Below are 27,354 nucleotides of genomic sequence, written 5' to 3' on the forward strand. Positions count from 1 at the left end.
TTTTTAGATTTCATGTATAGGGTTGGAGAGATGGATCAGTCATTAAAGATACAGTCACAACCAAAGATAGACTCCACATATAAGTGAACTCATGTAATCTTTTCCTTTGTGTGTTAGTACATTTCCCTTGTCTAAAGTCCATATCAAGCAAATGACGAGATCCTGTTCTCTTTATGACTGGCAAATATCCCTTTGTGTAGATGTACCACTGCTTCTGTCTGTCTGGTTTATTTTACATTTTAAGCTCATTTCTTCTCCTCTAGGAATAAATATAAGGAATGGCGTGCTCCCAAATCCAGGCAAAGACTTTCTTCCATCAAATCCATGGTCCAGTTCTGGTGTGTCTGGAAAATCTTCAGGAACAGTATCAGTAGTGAGCAAAATAACTTCAGGCAAGTAGTAACTCCTGAGTGACCAGATGCCATGGGATTGGAGGAAGTTCTCTAGAGAACTATGGGGTGAGGCCTTTCTCTCCCTTTCTTAGCAGCCCCAGGGGTTCAGCCAGCTCCAGCTCCGGCAAGGTTCTGTCCTCAGGGGAGGTGGGGAGTGGAGCAGTCCTCCCTGACCCAGGAGGAAGCCAAAAACAAGTTTACAGACCTACCAAATCTAACCTCTGATGCCCTGGTATGCTTTGGACTCCTGGCCCCTAAAGTCAACGTTGCTCTGGTTTTCTCTGCTCCAGCTGGACTTTCTGACTGGTGAACCTACCCTGCCCAGAGCATCAGAGTCCTTTCTGGTTGGAAAGCGGACAGATTGTTTTTTTTAAAAGAAAGTCCTCCAGAATGGTTAGCCAGGTAGACAATTTCCCCATGCTGTTTCCCTGGCCGAGTGCTCTGCCATGGCACCCAGTACACACCCAACCCTCGCAGCTCCCCAGCTCCTTCTTCCGTTAGGGTTCATGCAGGAATGCCGTGCCCAGGTACCCACCATGACACCTAAGTACACTTAAGTCCCAGAGTCTGGCTAAGCCCCTGTATCCCACCCCACACACCAGGCCTGATTGAATGTCAACATTTCCTGTGCATTTAAAAAGATATGTGTGAAATATAGTGAGTTTTGCATATTTAAAAGTTTATATAAATGCTTCCTTTTAAAGAATAAAGTGTGTAGCAAGTATATGTATCTACCTTAGACTGTAGACTATACTATGTATGGCTATATGGTACCACGACTGGTTACTATACTAGGTCACTATACTGGATTATCCGTTACTATACTGTATCACTATTCATTCCTTGCCTTCTGACCACGTGAATGGCTGTTTGTAGCTTGTTCATCAAAAGGGGCCAAGATGGACACTACTCTATGCTTCTGTGCACACAGGCACCAGGTCCTCTGCTGGATCAGCAGTAGGTTAAAGGGTGTGCCCATCTTGGGCTTTACAGATGTCACATTGCTCCCCAGCTAGATATAGTTCCTCATCCTTGTGACACTTGGTACCTAAGGCTAAAACGAATCTTGATCTGGCATCAAATGCTGTCCTGTGTCTAAACTTTTATGTCTTAGGAATGAGGTTTTCCCTTGTGTTGATTTTTTTTTTCTCCCTGAGGTGAGGGGTGGGGGGAGCTTGTTCAAATTCTCCTTTCATTTTTCTTGCTGCTTCCTTACTAAGCAGTACTGCACAGTGACTCCATGCATCCCAGGACATTTTCCCACTGTGCCCTAAACAGTTATCAGATACCTTTTTGTTTGTTTGTTTGTTTGTTTTTTCGAGACAGGGTTTCTCTGTGTAGCCCTGGCTGTCCTGGAACTCACTCTGTAGACCAGGCTGGCCTCGAACTCAGAAATCCACCTGCCTCTGCCTCCCAAGTGCTGGGATTAAAGGTGTGTGTCACCACCGCCCAGCATCAGATGCCTTTTTTGCTGTCAAGGCAGTGCAGCTGTACACTAATGCCTCCTCACAGGTGGAGCTTTCATCTGTCTAGTGGGCAGTAATACCATTCTCCGTTGTCCTTGGGCCTTAGTGGTCAGTATTAGACTGATCCAGGAGTCTATGTAAAGTGGTTACCTGCTGTATGCAAGTTACACCATTAACCTCCTAGAATACAAAGGCAAAAGGGCAGTATGCAGCCTTCCCTTAGCACACTTTTAAATGGAAGTGAGTTAAACAAGCTTTGCCTGAGGGCACACACCTATAATCCCAGCATTCAGGAGACTATCGCACTGCCTTAATAAAAAAAGGAAGAAAAGAAAGAAAGAAAGAAAGGAAGAAAGGAAGAAAGAAAGAAAGAAAGGGAAAGAAAGAAAGAAAGGGAAAGGAAGAAAGAAAGGAAGGAAGGAAGAAAGAAAGAAAGAAAGAAAGAAAGAAAGAAAGAAAGAAAGAAAGAAAGGGAAAGGAAGAAAGAAAGGAAGGAAGAAAGAAAGAAAGAAAGAAAGAAAGAAAGAAAGAAAGAAAGGGAAAGGAAGAAAGAAAGAAAAGAAAAGAAAGAAAGGAAGGAAGGGAGGAGAAGAAAAGAAGGAAGATGGCAGGTAGACATAGACAGTGACCTTTTAGGACATTTTTGTTGGGGCCAGTGAGTCTAGTTATCAACTGGATATTTAGTATCTGTTTATAACATGTAAATAAATAGCATTACCCCTGCATGTGAGAGAATCTATTAAGTGAATTACATTCATCTGTATTCCAGAATTTGTATACACTGTATTCATCTGTATTCCAGAATTTGCATACACTGACATGAAAGGATATTCCATAAGATGGAGTAGAAGAAAAAAAGTTTCAGAACAGGCTAAACCAATTCTTGGGGGGAAAACTACCAAATACATCCCTTGCTTAGTTTAACAGCCGCCCGCTTAGTTGCTGCCCATGGGAAGGCATTCCCTTTGCCTGTGGTGGCCTTTCTAACTGCAGTATGGTGGCACAGCATCTTAGAGCTCTCCTCAGTCTCCTCTTTTTCCCCTCAGAAGTAACAACGTGCCTTCCTGAACTCTTGGTGTGGTGGGCATGTCTCTGTAGTAATGAGCTTTCCTTTCCGCCCCTCAGTTGGTTCAGGCTCTACAAGCTCTAGTGGACTGACTGGAAGCTACATCCCTTCCTTTCTCAAAAAGGAAATCGGTTCTGTTATGCAGAGGGTACAGCTGGCGCCGCTCGCAGCTCCTTCCCCCGGTGAGTTGCTGTTCTTAGCATCTGTAAGTTAGTCCGTAGATCCTGGACAGCTGCTCTGTGGTGGGAACCGTGTCTGCATTCAGGCAGCACTCTGTAGATGTTGCAAGTGAAGAGAGCATAAACATATACAAAATCTGATGTGCATGAATGCTAAGGAGAAAAAAACCAAAGCAGGTAAAAAGTGAGGACTCTGGGACCAGAGCCCAAGGAGCCAAAGAAGTTCCCTGCAAAGGAGGCACTTAGTAAAAGTGGGGAGGAAGTTAGCGGGCAAGCCCTCCAGCACTGTGAATGGCTTTTCAGCAGATCAGGCTTAGCAAAGTCAGGGAGCAGTGAAGAGGCCAAAATATCGGTGCAGAGGGGCAAGAAAGAGACAGGAGGGTTGCTACAGATGATAGAGTCTTCCCACAGATTTCTTCCTGCCTTCGGGAGTAGAGACAGAGGAGGTAACCGTGCACACACACATACACACCCATGTCTGTTGCAAACATTTGTCCCTTGTCCTTCCTACACTTGCCTTGGGTCCCACTCAGCATTTCTCTTCCATTGCAGGCTACTCTTCCCTCAAGGCCATGAGACCTCACCCGGGGAGGCCCTTCTTTCACACCCAGCCCAGGAGCACACCAGGCTTGATTCCACGACCTCCAGCTGCACAGCCTGTGCATGGCAGGATAGACTGGTCTTCCAAGTACCCATCTCGGCGGTGACTGTCCCGCCACGGGACATGCTCCTCAGTGGACTCCATTGTACCTGCACAACCACAAGGCGGTGGAAAACCACCCACACTTACAGCTGTTCTGAACTAACGCATTTCAATATTTCTTTTAAATGTTTTTTTAAACATTGATTTGAATGCAATATCCTCTTTTTGTATAAAATTATTTTATTCTAAAACCGGGTCTCATTATTTTCTTAAACAACAGCATTTTGTATATATGGATTATAATTTAACATTTTATACAGTCAACTTTGTAATGAACTTTTTAAAGATTAAGTGAATTTTTTTTTGTTCATTGTTCCATGTAATATTTTATACAGATTTTGAAATATGTAATAATATCGATTCAGTATTGTGACAGGGTGCAGTTTAAGGCAGTGGGATACGGGATTATTTACTCAATATATTTGAATTTTATGGGGTAGCCACATTTAAATGTGGTCCATTCAGTACTTTAGGCTTTCTTAGATTGGTCTTAGTAAGGTGGCCCACTCGCTGCTTTTCTCAACAGCTTGTATTGGTTTTTCTCGGGGCGGAAGTTGTTTTGTTGTTGTTTTGAGACAGGGTTAAGATGTAGCCCAGACTGGCCTCCCACTCACAATGTAGCTGAGGATAGCTTTGAACTTCGGATCTTCCTGTATCTACCTTCCTGAGTGCTGGGATCACAGGCGTGTAAGCCATGCGTGGTTTTACCCCTGAGCTTTGTACAAGCTCCCAGCCCTGATCCTGTCTTTTTTACAATTGTCTTTCATACAACTGTTCTATCCTAAACTGTCTCTTTAGACTTATTTCACTTTATTTTTGCCCCCAAAACAAAGAACTCTTCATAACTAGTTGGTGAAATTTTATTACACTCATAAACACAGTTGCAAAAATCCAGGTAAACCCAAGCTTAATCATACGAGCGAGATAACGAGTTTCTACTTTTCTGTTGCTTTGGATTGGTTGAAATCCCTGCTGGTCTCCAGCTTCACCAGCCCACACCTGTAGGTGGGGATGAAGGGACTGAGCAGGGACAGCCAGCTCTCGGCTGAGCAGACAGGGAGATGGCAGAGCTGTGGTCACCTGTGGCTCAGGTGAGCTCTTTCAGTTCCCTGGGGCCTTACCAGCCATGACCTGCCTACCCACAGCACTTCCGGCTAGTCTCCCTCAGGCCCACCCAGCTTACCTACAGCAGACTAGTACTTAGCTAAAACTCAGCTGAGCCACGGAGGCAGGGTGGGGGCTTGCGACCCATCGCAGATGTCTACACCTGCACCCCTATAGCCAGAGAGGAGGCTCCCTCCCACCCTGCCGTCCATACTTTTTTTCATTTTTAAAAAATCCAGGCTGGAGAGATGACTCAGCCACTCCAGTTCCAAGGGATCCGACGCTCTCTTCTGGCCTCTGGGGGCACATGTGTACATAACCACCACTGACAGGAACACATGCATATAAAATCTTTATAAAAAATCCAATTGTTGAAAATCCCTTAAAAGAGAAGCTTTCTTATGTCAAAAGTACCTTTTTTTATTATTTTTATTATGATTGCTTTAATGTAAAATTTTCTTAACATATGTTAATACAATCAATTAAGCCAAGTATCTTTCTATGTAGCCATGGCTGTCCTGGAACTCACTCTGTAGACCAGACTGGCCTGGAACTTAGAGATCTGCCTGCCTCTGCCTACCAAGTGCTGGGATTAAAGACGAACACCACCGTACCCAGTGACTTTTTTTTTTTAACTGAGAGTGAAGGTTGCATTCAGCTGAGTTTTTCCACACCTGACTAGGAGCAGCTCATAAACTATCCAGACCAAATGATGACTGTAAGAGCGGGAAAGATTCGAGGGGTGAGGAGGGGATTTAAGCTCTAAGAAATCACCCTTGCCAGGATGCTCTGTCCAGACTCTGCCACATCTCGACCCCCACCTTGTGTGGTATCTTTTGAGGTTGAGCCTTGCCAGGATGCTCTGTCCAGACTGTGCCACATCTCAACCTCCACTTTGTGTGGTATCTTTGGAGATTGAGCCTTGCCAGGATGCTCCGTCCCCCACCTTGTGTGCTATCTTTTGAGGTTGAGAACTCTGCTGGACAGAGGCTGTTGGTTCCTTGTGTAGTATCTTTGGAGGTTGAGACCTCTGCTGGACAGAGGCTGTGTTTTCCATTGAGAGGAATGTTTACAGCAATTCTGCTAATAACAAAGCTAGTTTGGAGCCAGAAGCATGCAGAGAATGCCCTTTCTTCCATCTCTGTGTCTGTCACACATCTGCCTCCACTCCTGGTTACCTTACAGGCAAAAGGAAGGGCCCCCGCCGAGTGCAGTAGCATACCTCAACGGTAGATCCACTCACGTGCTCCCAGGGCCCAAAGGACATTTTTCGTTAGTTTCCAAATTCAGCAAAGCAAACCATATGAAACGTTCATTTTTGTAGATAAAAATGGTAAGGTAAGGTGAATTCCTAATAAGTTAGTAAATGATCGCTTTGATGTATTAACAGTGACTTCCAAAGGGCTCTGTCTGCCCTAAAATCAGAAAGCAATTTTTGCTTTGGAGAATCTAATTCAAAAAACTACAGTTAATGGAGCACTTTGATTCCAAGGAGCGTGAAGAAAGCACATCACGAGCAAGGGCTTGAGAGGGAATGTTTCCCTGTGAACAAGCTAGCAGCGTAACCTTAGAAAATGTATATGCAAGCACAAGTTGAAAGCGTTCGTTTCTGTATTATATTCTAAACCAACAAAATGCGTGTTCGGAGATGAGTCTGTAAGGTTAATATTTATTTTCTCTTTTCTGTATTATGTATAAAAAGAGTAAATCTCAAATCCTGCTCGGCTAGCTGGAAAGCTGCCTATAAGTTGTAGACCATTAAGTTCTATACCATTAAGATATAGAAATAAATCTTTAACACCTGTGGGGTCTCTGTTATCTAGCCAGTGTTAACCAAAGTCATTATGTTCTTTTTTTTAACTGACAAAATCTCAGCTACCCAGTTGTTTGGCGCTATGAAATTGTTTTCCTTCATGTTCTGTGGACCCTACCTTCGCTTCCCATCCTTGACTAGCAAAACCATGAAAGTTTACATGAAAGAAGCAGCTAGACAGCTGAGCAAACCAGATCACTGAAAAACCAAATCCTGAAGAACTAGCAGAAACCTCAGAAGTACTTTTCCCTCATCAAAATAGGTAAAGGGGAAATTGTATGCAAGCTGTGTACTATAGACAGAAATAGCCCTTTGTAAAGTGATAGTCAAACTTGCCTGTTGCATCTATTTTACCTACTATAGAATTATGAAATGAAAAGCAAAATGCTGACAGGGGTGAGGGGTTAGGTGGCACCTAGCCATGACTGTACCTCATTTACAATCACAAAGCTTTGGAGAGCTGTGAAAGGTCCAGAGGTTAAGAACGCCAGCTGCTGTTCCAGAGAATCCAGGTTCAATTCCCAGCACCCAGGAGGCAGCTTGCAACCATTTGTAACTCTAGTTCCAAGGAATCTGCCCTCTTCTGAGGGCATCAGGCATGCATGTGGTGCACAACAGATATGAATGCAGACAAAACACCCGTAGAGAGAAAAATTATATTGCATCAAATTAAATAAAGGGGATTTATTATTAAAAACAATACCAAAACAGCTTTCTGGGAAGTCAGGGAATGGTACGGAGCGCCTCATTCTGGGCCTGTTTTGGTGGCATAGATATGCTGAGATGCCAGGTTTGCCTCACAGAGACAAGGGAAACTAAGTCTGCATAAAAGCTGCTGCTAAGAGGATTGTTTTCTTTACAATAAGTCCTATTAATTACGGAGTGTAGAAAACTGGTCCTGAAACAATGTTTCAGACACAGTGCTTGCCTAAGGACCATGTACAACTAAAACAGCAACACTGTCATGTTCTGGAATTATTAAGACCTGAATACACAAAGGCAAAACGAGTCAAGTGAAAACTCATTTCCTTTCAGTTCCGAGTATAAACACCATGGAGTTAATAGGCACCATATTTTCCTGCAAAGTCACATTTCCATAATATCAAGCCATTGCCTTGTGCCATTGGGGATAGGAATGGTGGACCAGGTAATACAGGCGTCTTCAATTCACTGTAGGACCAGAAGCAGTATGTTTCTAAGAAAACATTTGACATACGCATTCCTTTATGTTGTTCTAAGCAGATGTTTGTCTAATAAACTGGCTAGGTATTTTTTTACAATTGTTTTTACAATTTCCAAACTAATGTACTGTATGTTTGTATAATTTATTTGTGATGACCTGCATGGAGAAATTATCAAGACAAAATAGGGGCTCGTATCATCCTAACTGGTGTTGGTTTTCCCTTAAACACTGACAGTGTGACTTGAACACCACCTGGACAAAGCCTTCTGAGTTCCCACATCTCAGCACAGAATACAGCTCAATTCCACTGACTTGATTCCAAAGCAATCTTCCCATTGTTAGAAGGCAAAGCACAGGGGACAAAGAGGGGCCCTTCTGAAACCCAACGTTACTTTTTGAATGATCTATCCTGAGATGTTTGAGGATGTTAATACTATAGATGGAAACTTCTGCTCCAAATAAAGTTACAATTCAAGAAACATTGACTAGAATTTTTTTTTCTTTTGTACCTTTCAGTAGATGGTACCTTTAGGACTGAGAGAAAACTGCTGTTACTCTAAGGACCACTGTGGCTAGTCTTCTTTTAATTCCTTTGTTACTATAATGCCTCCTTAGTGACATATTTTGTCTGCATTCACTGCAGTAGAATTGGGAACATATGCTTAGGGCAGCATAACAAGTAAATTATTTTTTCCAGAATTAAGTGAAATACATGACCAGAGTTTTTTTTTAAAGGAGCTTTCTTTTAAACTATTTTAACTATTTCTTATTCCTGTTTTCAATGTGGTTAATTAGTTTTTTTTTTTTAAGCCACATTCACCTACAGTTTGTCTTTAATGAAACTCATAGTTCACAGAATACTGGCAGTATATTCCAAGAAATTCATGTTCTAAGTACTCTTCAACTCGTTGAGTAGATTTTATAGGAATCAGATCTGCCAGTTCAAGTTCTATTAACTCAACAAGTTAGAGACTGTCTTTTAGGCAGCTCAACTTGTCTGAGAATGTCTCTCAGCAGGCTTAACTGATCATGTTTGTCAAGGGAGGGGCTTAGTATATCTGGTTGGTTTCAGGGACTTCCTAAAACCTTTGAGTTGTTTACTTCCTGAATTAATGGGCTTCTTAATAAGAGAGAATGTTTTCCCTTTAAAATTCTTAAGGAGATGGAAAATGTAAGGTTTTGTCTCAGAGGAAATTACTACACAACAAAAGTGTAAGCAAAGAACTAAAACAATGTTTCTTTAACAGTCCAAGGGATGACACTCCCCAGACCTCAGGCTTAAGTCTATATGAGATGTTATTTACACAATTATTTCTCACTAAGGACTTTTTTCTTGCCAAGAAAAAAAATGCTGCCCTGATATAGGGCTTGAGCTCAGTTCTCCACTTGCAGCCCCTACGTGCGGCCCAGAGATAGACAAATCCACTATTGCTTAACTTAAAAATTAAATGATGCCTAACTTCTTTCTCTCCTCTCCTTCCTCCCTTTCTCCCTTGCTCCCTCTCCAGAAGCCATCTGGAAGGGATCTCACCTTGATTCTGGTCATTCCAAAAGCTAACCTAGGGCCTGAAAACATCCTGCGTTCCAGTGGATTTAGACTTGGACATTTTAAAAACATCCTCTGTTCTGGCTTCTCCTAATGCCTTCCCTAGAATACATAATGCAAACAACACATACTAACTTACTTCTCCCTCACGTCTTTTTCCAGACACTTATTCTTCCCTCTACTTCAGAAGTATACAAGCAAAAAACACTAATGTACTTTTGGGGTCTTCTAGATAGGCCCACTAGAGGGGTACCCCAACTGCAACACCCAATGCTCCCAATCACTTGGAAGGAACAAGGTCAGTCATCACCCCAATTCCTGATGGCATTTAAGGTAACCTCTGACAAGAATAAGAGGTAGAAATTAACGGGGCAGCTTAGGGTAGTAAGACCCCAAAGAAAAAATAACCAGTTTTTTTTTTCTTGGCTAAGAGCCAGAAATGAAAGACTAGTGAGACAGCTGAGTGGTTTAGAGCACTTGTTACTCTTACAGAGGGCAAGGGTTCCATTCTAGGCAACCCTATGGTGGTTCACAACCATCAGGAACTCCAGTTTCAGGAGATCCAACACACTCTTCTAAGCTCCTGGGTCATCAGGTACCCACGTGGTGCATACATAGAAATAAAACCTTTAGAATGGAATAAAAAATAAAAGCCAAAAATGACATCGTGACCTCTTGACAGCCCTGTCTTTGTCAGAGACCACAGATGCCAGAAGTGTTAATGAGGGTACTGATCTCTGATCTGGCTCCTAAATGACTTTTAGTTAGGGTTACCTTTTGATGGGGATGGATATTAGTGTGTAGCAATAAACGTGTATTAAGATAAAATTCTTTCTGGTCAAGAGAATAGAACCTAACATTCAAGTTGGGCCAGGTCAGTCACTCGGGAAAGGACCGCTCTAGAGAGTTTACTGTAAGCCATGCTAATGAGGCAGAACAATTAGCTTCACAAGGAGACACTGTCTTTTCAAAATGTCAATCTACAGGGCCTCCAATCTGCCTGCTTTTCTAAATTATACAGAACAGTGTGAGTTCTTCTCTCTCTCTCTCTCTCTCTCTTTCTCTCTCTCTTTCTCTCTCTCTTTCTCTCCCCCTCCTCTCTCTTTTCTATCTCTTTTCTAATCTAAGCATGCTTTCCTAAGTGCTTTGGTTTCCCCAGGATTTTGGGTTTTCTTACTCTTTCTCTAAAGTTCCATGAAACTACTTGTCCACGCTAGACTAACTAAACAGGATGGCTCTCCTCACTACCTCCTCCATTTTCCTCCTCCAGCAGCTTACAGTTACAGCTTATCTGTCCTGGGTGTTTGCCTTTTCTTTCTTTCTTTTTAATCACTGAACTATTCTAATTTTATTAGTTCAGAAGATATACCCTCCATCCCTTACATTTTGCAAATTCTTTTTTTTCTCTTTTTATTAGATATTTTCTTTATTTACATGTAAATTTCTCCTTTCCCAGTTTCCCCTCCAAAAAACAAAGAAACAAACAAAAACAACAAAAACAAACCCCTGTTGCCTCCCCCCTCCCCATGTCTGCCACCCCACCCTCTCCCAATTATTGGCCCTGGCATTCCCCTACATTGGGGCACAGAACCTTCACAGGGGGGTGTTTGCCTTTTCAAATGCAATAGCATTGTCCTAATAACATTTGAAAGATAAATCAATTAATTAATCAAATTAATTAAAGCAGGGATTGGTAGTGGCTCATGCCTTATTTCCAACATTTGGGTGCAGAGGCAGGCAGATCGCTAAATTCAATGCTACCCTGGTCTACAAGAGTCCCAGACCAGCCGTAGCCACACAGAGGAAACTCTAAACAAACAAATGACTAAATAAATGTTAAAAAAAAGAAGAAATGAAAAAAGAAAGAAAGAAAGGAATGAAAGAAGGAAAGAAAAGTGGAGTTTGTAGAACTGTTTCCATACAGAACCCTTGTCACAACTGCTTTTAACCTTCTTAAAATTTTACATATAAATATTATAAAGACATATATATATATGTATATGTATATTTTTAATTTAAACTAAATAAACTAAACTAAACTAAACCTTAAATTACCGAAATAACTACAAAAGAAAGGCAGACTGCCACATGCAGCGCCTCATTTGGATGTGTCTGGAGTCTTGGAAGCTTGACTACCCTACGTTCTCCTACAATGGACCTTGAGAGCTTGTTTGGAGGTTCTAGCAGGGGAGCGCAGCTACTCGTATACCCTTGACCGAAGACCGGTCCTCCTCTATTCGGGGAAGGTCGTCCTCTTCGACCGAGCGCGCAGCTTCGGGAGGGACGCACATGGAGCGGTGAGGGAGGAAGGGGACACCCGCCTAGCCAGCCAGATCAGCCGAATCAACCCTGGCGATCAATGGGGTGACAGATGTCGCAGCCAGATCGCCCTCACATCCGAAAGAACGCTGGCGGTTACTAGATATATAAAGGCACAGAATTTTCTAACTTTGCGTATGTGGTGCTTTTTTGTATCCACAGTGCTTTATAATATTATAACAAACCTAAATTGCTTCTACTATTAAATCATCTATTTTATGCTACCTCCTGCTAAACTACTTAAACTACTTAAATTTAGGATGTTTTTCTGTTAACCAGAATGCTTTGTGGCTATGCAAAAATTAATAGTTTGGATTGGTTAAACCTTTCCGGAGCCCCGCCCTCGACGTCTACGTCTGTTCTACCGCCTGGCTCTGCTCCTGGCCTAGGCACCCGCGTCTGGTGCGGCCCGGTGCGCGGTGGGCTCGCTGCCCACGGTGCATATCGCCAGCTCTGCCAAGGCAGACCGGACGACGGAAGGTAAACCCAAAGCATCTCCGGCCTCACGAGACACACGCGGCCCTCCATGGGCCGTAGTCGTCTGTGCCACGTCTCCATCCCGTGGCCGAAGTGACACACCGAAGCGAGTAAAAAGCTAATACTTGGAACAGTGTGATACACCCGTTCCCGCGGCCCTCCGTTGGCTTCCGGGGCCCTTTCTAGCTAAATTTGGAAAACCCCGCGTTTCTCAAAGCCCAAGAACATTACAATATGCACTGCTAGGGTAATGCCTTCACAACGAATGGCCCCAGCTTCCCTGGATCCGGAATATGAAACAGACAGTCTGAAAACCAAGGCTAAGAAGGGTTTTGTCCTTTCTTTCATGTGTTAAAATGGTGGCATCTTTTTATCGTGCGAGGGGAAACGCAACAGTAAAAGAGAACACTCCTCCCACATCCTGAACATTCATTTATGTCCAGAAAATTGGGATGAAGATAGGACCTAGCTTCACCGCTCTGTACTGCGTGCTTTATTTTTGGTGTTTGTTTGTTTGTTTGTTTGTTTTTTGATTTTTGGTTTTGGTTTAGTTTGTTTGGTTTGTTTTCCAGAAAGGTACAAGCTCCACTGTCCTAGCGGTAGAGGTCGCATGCACTTCGTGAGCAGGGCATTAGCTGCCGCTGGAGTTGAAGTAGCCAGTCCACTGTATTTTCACAGATTTGCCAGGCAATCGGCCTTCTTCTATCCACGTCACAACTTCAGCCACAAGATTCTTCCTGTCAGGGACTTTTCTTTGAACTAGGATGTAGTTAATGGAGTTCTTTCCCCTCTTAAGTTACCCTTTGTTTCTGAGTCAGAGGAATAACAGTTAATAAGGACAAAGGGAAGGAATGTACATTTTGTCCGTTTTATTGATTATACACCCTCTAGGTGAGTTTTCTGTTCGTGTGTCGCCCGGTTGGAAGCCTTGTTTCCTTGCCTACGAGTGCATTTTTTGCTTTTGTTCTATTCTTTAGCTTCCTGTGGTGATTTTTCAGATACGAGCAGACAAAACATTGCTTAATTCTATGTGTACAGCCCTTACCCCGACGTGTGCAGCTTTATGGTGATCCTGCTTGGTGTGTCTCCTGCCTCCTCTTGGTTTGTGGGAGTCTTTTCAACCAAAAACATAGTTTCCTATGGGAGTGCCACACTTCGGTATTTATTTCCAACAGGTAAAGATTATCACACCCATCACAACCTGCAAGGCTTTATCCTCAAAGCAGTCTGTCTCTTTTTTTTTCTCTTTTTTTTTAATTAGATATTTTCTTTATTTACATGTAAATTTCTCCTTTCCCAGTTTCCCCTCCAAAAAACAAAGAAACAAACAAAAACAACAAAAACAAACCCCTGTTGCCTCCCCCCTCCCGATGTCTGCCACCCCACCCTCTCCCACTTATTGGCCCTGGCATTCCCCCACATTGGGACACAGAACCTTCACAGGGGGTGTTTGCCTTTTAGCCGAGTCTTTTAGTAAGGTGTCTTGGTGGTGCGTGCACTAAACAAGGTCTGTAAACTTTACATTGAGAATAAATTTAGATTCAGTTAAAATGTTGTAAAGTTGAGCCACAGAGCCCTCAGTCCTCCCTGAGGACTTACATAACCGTGTTAAACTGAAAAGAACAGTGTTCCTGGTCCACAAGTAAATGAGCGGCAGACTTTATTATGATTTTAGTACGTGTTTCCACTAAAGTTCTCTTACCAGTCCAGGATCCTGTACTGTATCTAGTCATGTTTCCTCAGTTTAGTCATGGCCCTCTAGTCATGGCCCTCAGATCAGATTCTTAGATCATTGGCAAATGAAAAGAGTTTTCCTCTTAATTTTGTTCTGTAACTACACTCACTGGGACAAAGTCTCTACACAGTTTGCCAGTGGGGACATGTCCCAGCAATACCTATAAAGTTAGGTGTTTATCCAAAGCTCAGAATAGACTAATAACAGGGAGGGGAGGCGAGCAGCCGGAACAGTCATCATCAGGGTGTGACTGCCGCTTTCAAAAAACAGTATTCTTCTTATGTTGAATATTTCCAGGGGCTGGAGAAATGGTTCAACCATTAACACTGGCTGTTCTTCCAGAGGTCCTGAGTTCAGTTCTCAGCACCCTCATGGCAGCTTACAATCCTCTATAATTGTAGTACTATGAGATCTGATGCCCTCTTCTGGTATGCAGAAATAAAACACCCATACACATAAAATGAATAAAAGAAAGAAAGAAAATTTCGAGGCCCAACTTACTGATAACAGGTAAGGAGCACCCTAGATATTGTTCCATCTCCTTTCAAGAAAAATCTATGGAAATTTTTGTGTAATTTGGTAATCTCTGAAAAGACTGATCATAGAATTTTATCTTATATTACTACTACTACTATTGTTGGTTGTTTTGTTTTTGAGACAGAGTCTTACTATGTACATGAGGCTAGTTTGAACTCATAGAAATCTGTCTGTTTCTGCGTTCTGAGTGCTAGAATTAAAGTCAGATACTACCACACCCCACTGATCATAGAGTTTTAAAGTTGAAAAAGGCTTTTAAAAACCACCCTCAGCATTGTGGTATATGTTTTAATCCCAGCACTTGGAGGGCAGAGATAGGTTTGAGACCAGTGAGGGCTATATAGATTCTGTCTCAAAAACCAGATACGAAAAAAAGCCCACTCTCTTTTCATGCCTTTAGTATACACATGAAGAAGTAGAAAGCCAGGATAGAGAGGTCAGTGCAAAGACGGTGAGCTAGTTGTCTGAAATGCTAGTGCCTTTTTCTCCAGGTCTGATGGCCTTCAATACAGACCAGGTATCAATCTGCTATCTTGGCCTCCATGAAAGCCTAGCTTACCACCTATTTATATGTAGCTCATGACCTTTGAACGGGCTTTATTTTTTATTTTATTTTTTATTTTTTGCATTAGTGTTTTGCCTGCATGTATGTATATGTGAGAATGTCATACCTTGGAGTTACAGAGAGTTGTGATCTGACATGTGTACGCTGGGATTTGAACCCAGTTCCTCTGGAAGTGGAAAATAGCTGTTCTTGCCTGTCCTGCCTCAGGTACCACTCACTGTAGTCTCATCATAGGCCCTTTGGCTGCAGAATCCCATAGCCACCCTTACTTTGCCATCAGTCACCAGATTTTCATAATAGAGTATAACGGTTAGGGGCCATTTATCTTCAGAAAATAGCATGGAGAGAGAGAGAGAGAGAGAGAGAGAGAGAGAGAGAGAGAGAGAGAATAATTGAATGAGGAAAGCATCAGCCTCACTGATTAAAAAGCCAACAGGCAAGCAAGGTGTGTGTGTGTGTGTGTGTGTGTGTGTGTGTGTGTGTGTGTGTGAAATGCACAGCCATAGTTTCACCATAGTCTTCTCACATTCACTTTAGGTACAGAATAAAATAGTGTGGTTACAGAAGCTCCAGCACATAGACAAAGGAAAGATGAATTATCCAGGGCACTGGCATCTGGGAAGAGGCGATGCACCTAATGGGTCAGATAATAGCATGTCCTGGCTAGTTTTATGTCAACTTGACACAAGCTAGAATCATCTGAAAAGGGAGAACCTCAGCTGAGAAAATGCCTACTTAAGATCCAGCTTGTAGTGATTTGTATATGCTTGGCCCAGGGAGTGGCACTATTAGAAAGTGTGGCCCTGTTGGAGTCTGTCCTGACCGGTCTCGCCAGCAAGAACAACGCAGCAACAGGATCCTTCTCAGCAGCACTTTATTGGGAGCTCCTCTTGAAGTTTGAAGCGAAGGACCCCATACCCTGGAGCTGCTGGCTTATATAGCCGAGCGAGACTGTCTGATTGGTGCACCATGCAGACACCTCATTAACCTACCCCCCGCGGTGTTACTGTCTGATTAGTTTAGTACAAGCACCTTATTAGCATATCCCCATCGGGAGGGGGAGAGCCGAGGGAGAGACGTGTCACTGTTACCGCGTGCCTGCACCAAGCAGCTGTCAGTGGTACGGAAGTGAAGTTTGGCGCCATTTTGAATAGACGCTGGTTGGCGGCCAACAGGAGTCTGTATGTCCTTGTTGGAGTAAGTGTGTCACTGTGGGTGTGGACTTTAAGACTGTCGTAGGGCAAGCAAGATGGCTCAGGGGGTGAGAGCACTGACTGCCCTTCCGAAGGTCCTGAGTTTGGATCCCAGCAACCACATGGTGGCTCACAACCACCTGTAATGAGATCAGACACCCTCTTCTGGTGCATCTAAAGACAGCTACAGTGTACTCATATACATAAAATAAATAAAATAAATCTTAAAAAAAAAAAAAAAGACTCTCATCCTAGCTGCCTGGAAGCCATCATTCTGCTAGAGCCTTCATATGAGGATGTAGAACTCCTGTACCACGCTCCTGCCATATGATGATAATGGACTGAACCTGTAAACCAACCCCAATTAAATATTGTCCTTATAAGAGTTGCCTTGGTCATGGTGTCTCTTCACAGCAGTAAAACTTTAAGACACAGCCATAGGGCATTTTTTTTAAATTAGTGATTGATGGTGGATGGTCCAGCTCACTGTGGGTGGTGCACTCCCTGGGCTGGTGGTCTTAGGTTCAGCAGGCTGAGCAAGCCACAGGAGCAAGCCAGTAAGCAGCAGCACACCTCTATGGTCTCCACATCAGCTCCTGCCTCTAGCTTCCTGTCCAGTTTGAATCCTGTCCTGACTTCCTTCAATGATGGATGATAGTGTGGAAGTATACATCAAATAAACCCTTTCCTCTCCAACTTGGCTTTTGGTCATGGTGTTTCATCAAAGTAATAAAAACCCTAAGACATCACATAAAGCTGTGCTCTCTGAAAGGCTTTGGTATGGGCGCCCATAGAAACACCAGACTCCACCCTGTTTTGTTTCTGACTGGGTGTTCCTGGATGGGACAGTAATTAGGGGTCAGGCTTCTGGGAACATTTCCACTGGGTAGAAAGTGGATCCCAGGGACAGGGTCTGAACAGGTAACACCCAGGGTAGTCTTTTTCACTTCTTGATGTTCTCTTCTCTCATTATTGGGTGTGATTCTTACTCCTTCAGCCAAAATCTCCTGCCCCAGAACACACAGTAGCTTTTCCCTTTTCCTGTTAGCACAATATAAAGTCCTAGCTCATAAGAATAAATAAATCAATGTAAATGTTAGCTCCGCACATAAAGCAGTCCCCTGACCATGAGATCCACAGCACACCTTGCATATCCCTGCATCTTTCTCGGCCTCCTGGATTTATTTCCCTCTTTACTTTCAATTAAAGTAGGGTTCATAGGCTGGAGAAATAACTCTGTGGTTAAGAACATGCAATACTCTTCCAGAGGACCCAAGTCCATTTCCCTTTAACCTAACTCGGAAGGCAGAGGCAGGGCTACGCAGTGAGCACATCAGGCAACTCACACCTGCCTGTCTCTCCATCTCTGGGGGAAGTAACACCCCTGGCTTCCGTGAGCATTCACAAAAACACATATATGCATAGAGTTTGACACTTTTTTATAAAGTCAGATTTTTTTAAAATTTATTTTATATATGTGAGTACACTGTTGCTGTCTTCAGACACACCAGAAGAGGCCATCAGATCCCATTAGAGATGGTTGTGAGCCACCATGTGGTTGCTGGGAACTGAACTTAGGACCTCTGGTCCTAAGAGTAGTCAGTGCTCTTAACCGCTGAGCCATCTCTTCAGTCCCTAGTTTAAAATTTTTAAAATTTGAAATAGAGTAGGTTTCATATGACAACATAGTTAAATCTTATCTTTTTTCAAGTCATAACAGTTTCTATCTTTTAATTGACACATGTAAAACCATTCACATTTTAAAGTGACTATTAGGGTATTTGGGTTTATTGCTACCATGCAGGTACCTGCCTTCGCTTTGTTGTCTTTGCTCTTTTGTTTTGGTTTGGTTTGGTTTTTGGTTTTTGGATTGTTGCTTAGGAGGCTTGGGATCATTGAAAACACCACTCCAGCATGAGCGATGACTCCCAAGAGCCACTGGAGTTCAATACATGTTTGAAGGCAGCTGGGCTGACTCCCAGGAACTCTGGAGTCTCCCCCAGGAACTGTTTTCGGCTTAAGTAACTTCAGCTAGTAGCCTCATGTGACTTACAAATTTCATGAGTTCCCTGAGTCTGATAAAGCTCCCTCTGGGAGGTTAAGTTTCAAACTAGAAAGGATCTCTGCACAACACTCCACCCCTTTCTCATATATCCTTTCTGCCTTCACGTCTGCAAGGTTTCCCAGACCTTGGAGAGGGTGCAACTTATTTTGTTCCCTTTCCAGCTGACATTCGACGCCCCAGGTCTCAAGAGAATCCCTTATTCTCAACAAGTTGACCTGTTATGAGTCTCCATAGCTCATCTCCCTTCACAGAAAGTCTGCTTCTGTCTGCAGCGGGCTGGAAGCAGCAGTCATCTGTGGTCAAGACCAAAGGTTTAGGAGGCAGTTCTCCCTGCTGGGACTGCAGGTCTGGGCCCTGGATCACGTTACCAAACATCCTTCCTTCCCAGGACGCTGTCCTTAAATCCAACTGGAAACTATCTGTTGCACCCTTGATAGCCACAGCATTTTTGCCTCAGCCATCTTGCCCGTCATGTTGGTAGTGTAGCATGCAAGATCCATAGCTGGATGGCAATGACAGCAACGGTTCTCCCCCAATAGCCTGTGTGTTGCTTTCTGAACTACGAAAGTCTACCATCAAGGAAGAAAGTTTCAGCTTAGTGCTAGCTTGATTTCTCCAAGTCCTCTAACAAAAGAACACAGTTTCTTCAGCAATAGGTGTGCTCCTTCCAGTTCTGGTACATGGTTTGTGGGGCCTCAGGGGCCTGCCTGGCCATCACTCACTGGGAGGTAACCCAGCCCAGCCCTGGAATTCTTACCTAGCAGCTTTATGGCTGCCTCTGGGATTTCCTTTTCCATCTACATAAGGATGCCTTCATCCAAACTCTGGAATTGCTAGGGTTTGGGGGGAGGGTTGTTTGTTTATTTGTTTGTTTTTGTTTTTTTCCCTGTTCCAAATCTGTATGTAGAACTCTCAAAGGTTAGCAATATATAATGAAACCTTTTCATGGGAAGCATTTCTGAATGTCTCTTGTCATCTATTACAATCAAAGGCATAATTATGAGGAGAGTAAAAAGAATATTACTAAAGTCTAGTATAGAATGAAAAGATCTCTCTCTCTCCCTCCCTCTCTCCCTCTCTCTCTCTCTCTCTCTCTCTCTCTCTCTCTCTCTCTCTCTCTCTCTCTCTCTCTCTCTCTCTCTCTCTCTCTCTCTCTCAGAGGCTGGAGAGATGCACTAGTTTCAAGCTGCAGAAGACCTGGGTTTAGTCCCCAGCACTAACTTGGCAGCTCACAACTGTCTGGAATTCCAGTTCCAGTATATCTGATGTCCTCCTTTTGGATCTGTGGGCATTGCACACATGCGGTAGACATACATGTGAGCAAAACCACTCACACACACAAAATAAAAATATCATTTTAAGAAAGAAAGAGGGGCTGGAGAGATGGCTCAGCGGTTAAGGGCACTGACTGCTCTTCTGAAGGTCCTGAGTTCAAATCCCAGCAACCACATGGTAGCTCACAACCATCTGTAATGAAATCTGATGCCCTCTTCTGGTGTGTCTGAAGATAGCTACAGTGTACTTACATATAGTAATAAATAAATCTTTAAAAAAAAAAAAGAAAAACCTCATCTAATAAAAAAAAGAAAAAAGTTATTCTAGAAAAAAATTTCTTCATTTCTGTCATCATTTGTCAAAAGAGCAGTGTTAGGTACAGTGGTGTGGGTGGAGGACTACTCATCGCTGTTTTCATATGCTGCCGTCACGGGATCATTATACACCTTCCCATACACGATAGTTTCAGCAAGACCAGCTCACAGTGCTTGGCTCAGGCCAGGATCGTAATAGAGGAGAACTATGCTTCCCCCCCCCCCCCCCCCCCCCCCCCCCCCCCCGTCTGTTCCTGGAGCCAGCTCCCAGGCTCTGATAGGCCATGGCTCAGGACCGACTGCCTCTCTCTGTCAGCCGCCCCGGCTGCTAAGATGGCCTAGATTCCACACCCCAGTACACCCTCTTACAGGAAAGAAATGTACACTGCATTCTTAACCTACAGGTTAAGTTCTAATCTTTTTCACCTGCACTGTTGTAGTCTCTACTTTAACCCCTGGTTAAACTTCCTTTCAGGCCTTAAAGCATTCCAGAGGCAAATGAGCACAGAGCTCTCTCTTGTCAATCCTTTCCCTTGGAATTCTGCCTTGATCCATCATGCCACATGTCTGTTCTTTTGAGTGACCCAGATGGGCCCCTTTATCTGCTTTTCCTTGTCTTCACCCACTCCTAAATGCTTTACTCCCCCATGACAAACCCAACCTGCATGCTGATCTGAACCACACAGACCTCCTGAAGCCTCCCCCATGCCATAAAAATCATATCTCACTATGGGGCCCAGCCAAACCACTGAAACCCCACACCAATCCTGAGATCCCTGCAGAAATAACTTCTTTCTCAGCTCTCCCATGAACACAGTCCTCTCATGCTGGATCCTGGGTTTCTCCACTGTCCATATTCAGGTTGGACCTGAAGAGGCATTGCCTATCACTTCAACCTTCTTTTTACACTGATCCTTCCCATGGCTGGATCAGAGGAAGGACTCTACAGTATGGATTCGACTACATCCTCTCTTTCCCTTACATACCAACAGCTGTAAGACATGGAGAGGCGACATCTCCATCATCTACTCTTTCTTTCCTGCTAAATCAGACTGGGTTGTATAATGCACATCCGCACATCTTTTTCTTATTGTAAGTCCTTCTTTGTTTTCTAGGCAGACACCTCAGCCATAGTTTCATCTTCTGTCACCAATGGCCGCAGCCACGCAGTGCCTACCATAGTGAGAATCAAACCATAGAGGCTACCTTCAGGGGTGGAAATACATTTTCTAGTCCATCAGTTGTTTGGAGGATACCCCTGAACTCACATGGTTGACCCCATTCACTAAGTAGGCCTGTCACCCCACAACACCTAGTGGAAGACAGCCACCCTGTGATTCATTCCCCCCAAGGATGCTGCACCCTCAGACAGCTCAGCCTTGGTGAGATTTGTTTGTTTGTTTTTGAGAGGCAGGTGTCTCTGTGTAGCCCTAGCTGTTCTGGAACTTGCTCTGTAGACCAGGCAGGCCTCAAACTCATAGAGATCTGCTGCAGCCTCTGCCTCCCCAGTGCTGGGATTAAACATATGCACCAGGACTCCCTGTCTTTGGTGAGATATTTTATTACCCATAGCAGGGAGCATAGGATTTCTTCTCTTGACACATCTTTGGATCTATAAGTCTTGTTCAGGTGCCACTTGTGGCTTTCCATGGAAAGATACAAACAATATCTATTCACCCAAGATAGGACATCTGTGACAGACAAAAGGGAACTTATTTAGAAGCCCATTTATCTTGTTAAGCCACTTAGTTTACCATGGTTACTTACAAGAGTGTGACTGAGGGGTTACTTACTGGAGTCTGGGACACACTAAGGAAGCTGTGTCACTGAGAAGTCCATTTCAGCATGGGTAATGAGAGCTACATCCCAGAGCTCATTGAGCTTGAATTCAGCTGCACAAAGGTAGCTTCTCTCCCATAATTGCCTTACTAGTTTAAGCCTAAGGAGTAGCTTCAGGAGTCTTGCATATTTCCTAAGTTCCCTGACTCTAGCGAGCCTCATCATCCTACCAGGATTCTTTGCCACAAAGCAAACCAAAACCAGCTCTCACCCTAAAGAGTGAAGGTGATTGTTCTATAGCCAAATTTGAATGATACAGTTCCGGAACATAGATTTAGTTTACCCCAAATTCCGTGTTCCAATGTGGAAGTGGGAGACTAGGAGAGTGGAGAGGGGTAAAAATAGGTGGTGGATTTACAAATCAACCAGCTTCTCCCTCAGCCAGGTGTGGTCACACATCCTCAATAAGCATATTAAAAGATCTCATTTAAAAGTAGAAAGCAGATCTGGGGCAGTGGAGGTGCACACCTTTAATCCCAGCAAAGGCAGGCAGACCTCTGTGAGTTTGAGGCCAACCTAGTCTACAGAGCAAGTTCCAGGACAGCCAGGGCTACACCAGAGAAATCCTGTCTCAAGGAGAGAGAGAGAGAGAGAGAGAGAGAGAGAGAGAGAGAGAGAGAGCGCAGAAAAAGGAAACTTAGTCAATATGGCTGTATTGGAAAGAAGAACTGGGATCAAGGGACCCACCTATTGTCCCCACCTCAAGTCTTCCAGGTAGTAAAGTGGAAACAAAGTTTAAGCAGAGAGCCTCAGGCATGCACATCTAAGCCGTCCTGGTGTACTCATGGCTTTTCTGTGCTTCAGCCTCATCATGAAAGCTGCTCTGACTAACTTAGAAACTGTGCCAAAGAAATGTTTCCCAGGAGACAAGACCTTGAGGTCCATTGTTTCAATAGTCTGATAGTGGGACTGAAAGACACAAAGTGTCTCTTTAAAATATATATTTTGCCAGCCTGTTACAGAAACAGTTGCACTGGGGCAACTGTTTTGAGGGGCAGCACTTTTTAAGCGGTGATGAGGTGCCTAAGGGCTCTGCTGTCAGGAGTGAATTAATGTCACTAAGGAGCGGGTTACGTACTGAAGAACTAGTCTGCCTCCATTTTAGGCTTAAAAGCCATCTTACAGTAAAGACAAACTAGTTTTACTCCTGCTTATGATTAAACCTCTGTTTCTCAAAGATAGAGCTGTGCCCCACTCATAGCCTTAACTACAAACGATTCTTTCTGTGCTGCCTGTGACTGTACAGGGACGGCCGTCATGTCTTTTATAACCACCTGCCTCATTCTACAGAATGAGACTCATTCTACAGTCATGTCTTTTATAACCATCTGCCTTGTCTTTAATGAGAGAGAGAGGGAGGGGCAACGTCTCCCGAATTCATCAGGAGTTACCCCTAAGATGAATGCATGAGCTTGCTCCTTTCTCTCTCCTTAAGGGGGACACACATTTTTTTCTTTCATTTTACTCTGGGCAGTAAAATTTCCATCCTCAGCACAGGTGAAAGCACCTCAATTTTGGCTTGCTCAACCTCCAGAACTGTACGCCTCTAATTTGTTTTGAAAAATAAAATCTTGAGTCTCTGTTTTAGCAGCACAAGAGTGGACCACAGCATAATGCTTCCACTAGCCCATTCCTCTCTATTGTACCTCATGATTTTGTTGACATACAATGAATCACAAATCCACACGTTCTAACTATCCAAATATGTTGCTGCTATAGTAATTTTGAATACAGTGCACTTATCTATATGTTTATATTACTGGCTTCCCCCACAGAGAATGTAAACACGGCCAGCACAGGAATTGGAATCCTCATGCACCCCCTGTATCATCAGCACCCCTAAAGAGTATGCTCAGTAATGGTTGCCAAATGAGCCAGGGAAAACTTCTAGAGCAAACCTGGTCTTCTCCCCGGGGAACAAAGTGTTAACCAACACGCCTAGGGGGCGTGTGCTTTTCCTAAGTGCTCAATGGCTGGTGGGCGGAGCTTTCAAAAAGACCTGAAGGACTGTGAACTTTCGCTCGCTGAACAAGCTTCTTTTCCCTCTGGGATTTGCCTGAAGACAAAATCTCACAAGAATAAGGTGAGTGCGCGCTAGTGTGTGTGTGTGCGTGTGCGTGTGTGCGCGCACTCCTCTTGCACTAAGTAATTACACAATTTTGCTAAATCTACAGCTTATAATCAGCAATTGTTATAACTTTGTGTTTTATTTGATGTTTATTATCTCAAAGCTTGTTTAGGCTAAATAAAAGGCACAAATTTTTCTGCATAGCAGATAAGTGATTGGTATGGTCTACAGGTCTTGATAGGGTTCCCTTTCCCTGCCAATTAAGTAATTAAAAGGCAGGAGAAATTTCAGCTGCCACGAGTAGCAGTGAAGAAATCTCAGCCTGCGGACAGGAGCAGAGAATCAGCAGCTGACGAAAGGGATTGTGGGGACAAGGGATCGCGCACATGCAGCAGACACACAGAGAAAAAGATCTGCAAAGCAGACGCTGCAAAATCTAAAAACCTCGTCTCTTCCCCAAGGGCTGGATGTTTGTTTGTTTAGTCTCGAAAGAACTTTTCTCCCCTAATTTAAGGTCGCTCACTTCAAAGAAAAGACCTTTCTCTGGCCGGTAACTTGTGGAAACCAGCCCTGATCCGGCCTAGAACTTGTTGAGTTAGTCCCTTAGCAGTGGGCCTGCTGCTGGGAGACAAAAGCCTGCAAGGCCCTGGTTTTAAGGGGCCAGGCTTTTGTCTCAGCTAGGAGGGTGTAGAAGAAGCCAGCCATCTTGGAAGTTCATCATGTTTATTACTTATCCATGGCCCCTCGAGTCCCTGTTTGTCTGCTTACTGAGGAAATCTGTCTAACTTCTAGTCTTTCATGATTCTGAAGAAAATAGCAAGCAAATGGACATCTATGCTGAGGACAAGCTTGTGTATGACTGGGTACATTAAAACATCCTCACACAGTACAACTTCAAAAGTAAATACATAAGACTTTTTTTTTTTAAGATTTATTTATTACTATAAATGAGTAGCTGTCTTCAGACCACCAGAAGAGGGCGTCAGATTTCATTACGGGTGGTTGTGAGCCACCATGTGGTTGCTGGGATTTGAACTCATGATCTTCAGAAGAGCAGTCAGTGCTCTTACCGGCTGAGCCATCTCACCAGCCCCAAGACTTTTTTTAAAAATTGTTTTGTTTACATTTCAAATGATATCCCCACTTACTGGTTATCCCTTCACAACCCCTCCCCTCCCTATGCCTCTATGATGGTACTCCTCCACCCACCCACCTACTTCTGCCTCACTGCTCTAGCACCCTCCTGCGTTGGGGCATCTTTGGTTGGTGGTTTAGTCTCTGGGTGCACCAGTTAGTTGACGTTGTTCTTCCTACGGGTTGCAATTCCCCATAAGAACCACGTGGTGGCTCACAACCGTCTATAAGGGGAACTGATGCCCTCTTCTGGCATGTGCGTGTATATGCAGCAGAGCACTCACAATAAATACATTTTCCAGGACCCAACGGGGATGACTGTAGCCGAAAATACATAAGATTTAAGTGGGGTTTTAACTGAATTTGAAAATACTTATTACACATGCACACCACACATACACACATACACATACGCATGTTCACACTCACACATATTCTCCCTAGGAAAATCTCAATTATTTTTTTTACCTACTTAAAAAGGAAGCAGGTGCCAGCCATAGAGAGCCATTGGGCTTCACTGCGTCTACTCCATGTGTTCAGGAGACTTAACCCAAATGATCGAACAGTGGAGTTTTCCTCCTGGTCCTGCTCGTGCAGGGAGCTGTGCTAAAATGAAATGCAGGGGTTCTCGAAGAAGCAAGCTCTGGTAAGGTGTTACAGGTTTGTTCCTCAGACGTATCCCTGCCTTTAAATACCACATGGCAGCTCGCTTTGTTTATTCTTGCCTAGCTACAAGGACCTAGGTAGATTAGAGTCTCTTAGCTTTACTTTTTCATCTAAGCAAGTGTATAAACCCTTGGCGTTTTGTGAACATAAACCAATCCACTTAATTAAGAAGAAGTTTAGTTTCTGAGTATGAAAGGTGGGGAAGAGATACTTAGTATAAGCACCTAGGTCAGAGTCTCTGTCCCAGAGGTGCTGTGTCCCGCAGGAGTGCGGGGTGGCTGCAGTAAAGATCCATATAACCGATAGAGAGCTTTTTGGGGGGGGTGTTGTTCATGCAGGTCCCCGTGCTAGTTGACCCAGTTCATGGGAAGAATAGACAAGGGTTACATGCTGACTACTGACCCCCAGGACAGACTGATTGAATTTTCACTCTAGCGTTTTCTTCTCATTTCTTTTCCTTTTTTAATTTTATTGTGTATGGGTGTTTCGTCTGCATGTATGTTTGTATATCACATGTGCAGTGCCCAAGGGTGCCAGAAAAGGAAGTCAGAACCTCTGGGCCTGGAGTTACTGAGGGTTGTGAGCTGCCATGTGGGTTTTGGGATGAACTCCAGTTCTCTGTGCTCTAAACAGCTGAGCCATCTCTCTAGCACAGACCTAGAACAGTTCTTTGTTTGTTTGTTTGGGGTTTTTTGGTGTTTCGAGACAGGGTTTCTCTGTGTAGTCCTGGCTGTCCTGGAACTCACTCTGTAGACCAGGCTGGCCTTGAACTCAGAAATCCCCCTGCCTCTGCCTCCCAAGTGCTAGGATTAAAAGCGTGCACCACCACTACCCGGTGAACTATAACTTCCTAATGGGCACTTAGAAACTGCTGCTGCTGGTCCCTAAGCATGCTCAGGAGAATGCTGCCCACTTCTAACAAAAGCCAGGTTGACTTTTTTTCTCACAAGCAAATGCTGTCATAATCTTCGATGATGGAGAAGACACATTTTTAGGTTGCTAGGTTTCTGTGTTTAATGACTTGCATGTGCCTTCTCCTTTTGACCTTGGATCTAAGCCCTGCTTAGAGCTGAACTCTGAATGGGTACCAGTGGCCTAACTCATGCAATCATACTAGGAAGTGTCCTTCCATTTTCTTGAAGATTTTGTACTTCTTTTTCGTCTAAACTGTCACCCTCAATGGCTACTTTCTGCTCAACCCAGCTGAGCTGTGCACTGGCTTCTGAGTTGAGGAGCTGCATACAGGTGTGCATTCTGAATCCTTGTGGATGGGGCTCAGCTCCCAGGATCATCATACAAAAGCCCACTTGGTGAACTAGCTCTATGGAACTGCGTGCACACTTGAACATCTCTCGAGAAGAACCCAGAGTTGAGGAGCTGAGCGTGGGTCTGAAGGCTGCATTTGAAGGATAAACAGACATGGTTTTCTATATTCCCAGTCTTTAGGTTATAAAGGATTAGAAGACCTGCTTTAGGCTGCTATCCTGTAATGTTGGACAAAGTTCCATGTGCATACAATCTCTGTGTGCTATGTTTCCTACCACCCCCACAACTTGACACAAGCCAGGATCATCCGGGAATAGGAAACAATTGAATTAAGAAAATACCTCCATCAGAGCATTTGACTTGTAGGCAAGTCTATGGAATGTTCTCTGTCCCTCTGTTCTGTCTTTCCATTTCTCTCTCTCTCTCTCTCTCTCTCTCTCTCTCTCTCT

At 43.8% G+C, this 27,354-nt stretch overlaps 2 protein-coding genes and 1 long non-coding RNA gene across 6 annotated transcripts in view; 2 read left to right on the plus strand and 1 right to left on the minus strand.

The window, feature by feature from the left end:
• Cilk1 (ciliogenesis associated kinase 1) overlaps positions 1-8,385 on the plus strand; it is a 68,675-nt gene extending 60,290 nt beyond the window's left edge. For all 4 annotated transcript variants that reach the window (XM_031346082.1, XM_031346081.1, XM_031346084.1 and 1 more), the window contains 3 exons: positions 264-392; positions 2,984-3,106; positions 3,656-8,385. In XM_031346082.1, the coding sequence (XP_031201942.1) occupies positions 264-392; positions 2,984-3,106; positions 3,656-3,810 (407 nt within the window). In that variant the 3' untranslated portion in view covers positions 3,811-8,385. The remainder of the gene's footprint in view (positions 1-263; positions 393-2,983; positions 3,107-3,655) is intronic.
• A 13,092-nt stretch (positions 8,386-21,477) lies between these two features.
• LOC116073589 lies at positions 21,478-22,001 on the minus strand. The gene is made up of 2 exons (XR_004111881.1): positions 21,726-22,001; positions 21,478-21,623 (listed from the first exon to the last, which is right to left on the minus strand). It is a non-coding gene; the product is annotated as an uncharacterized LOC116073589 (long non-coding RNA).
• A 1,725-nt stretch (positions 22,002-23,726) lies between these two features.
• Positions 23,727-27,354, plus strand: part of LOC116073113 (glutathione S-transferase A4) — an 18,649-nt gene continuing 15,021 nt past the window's right edge. Inside the window, exon 1 of the mRNA XM_031344808.1 lies at positions 23,727-23,854. The gene's annotated coding sequence lies outside the window, so the exon portion shown is untranslated. The remainder of the gene's footprint in view (positions 23,855-27,354) is intronic.

The sequence above is a fragment of the Mastomys coucha genome, unplaced genomic scaffold, assembly GCF_008632895.1.
Source record: "Mastomys coucha isolate ucsf_1 unplaced genomic scaffold, UCSF_Mcou_1 pScaffold23, whole genome shotgun sequence".
Lineage (NCBI taxonomy): Eukaryota > Metazoa > Chordata > Mammalia > Rodentia > Muridae > Mastomys > Mastomys coucha.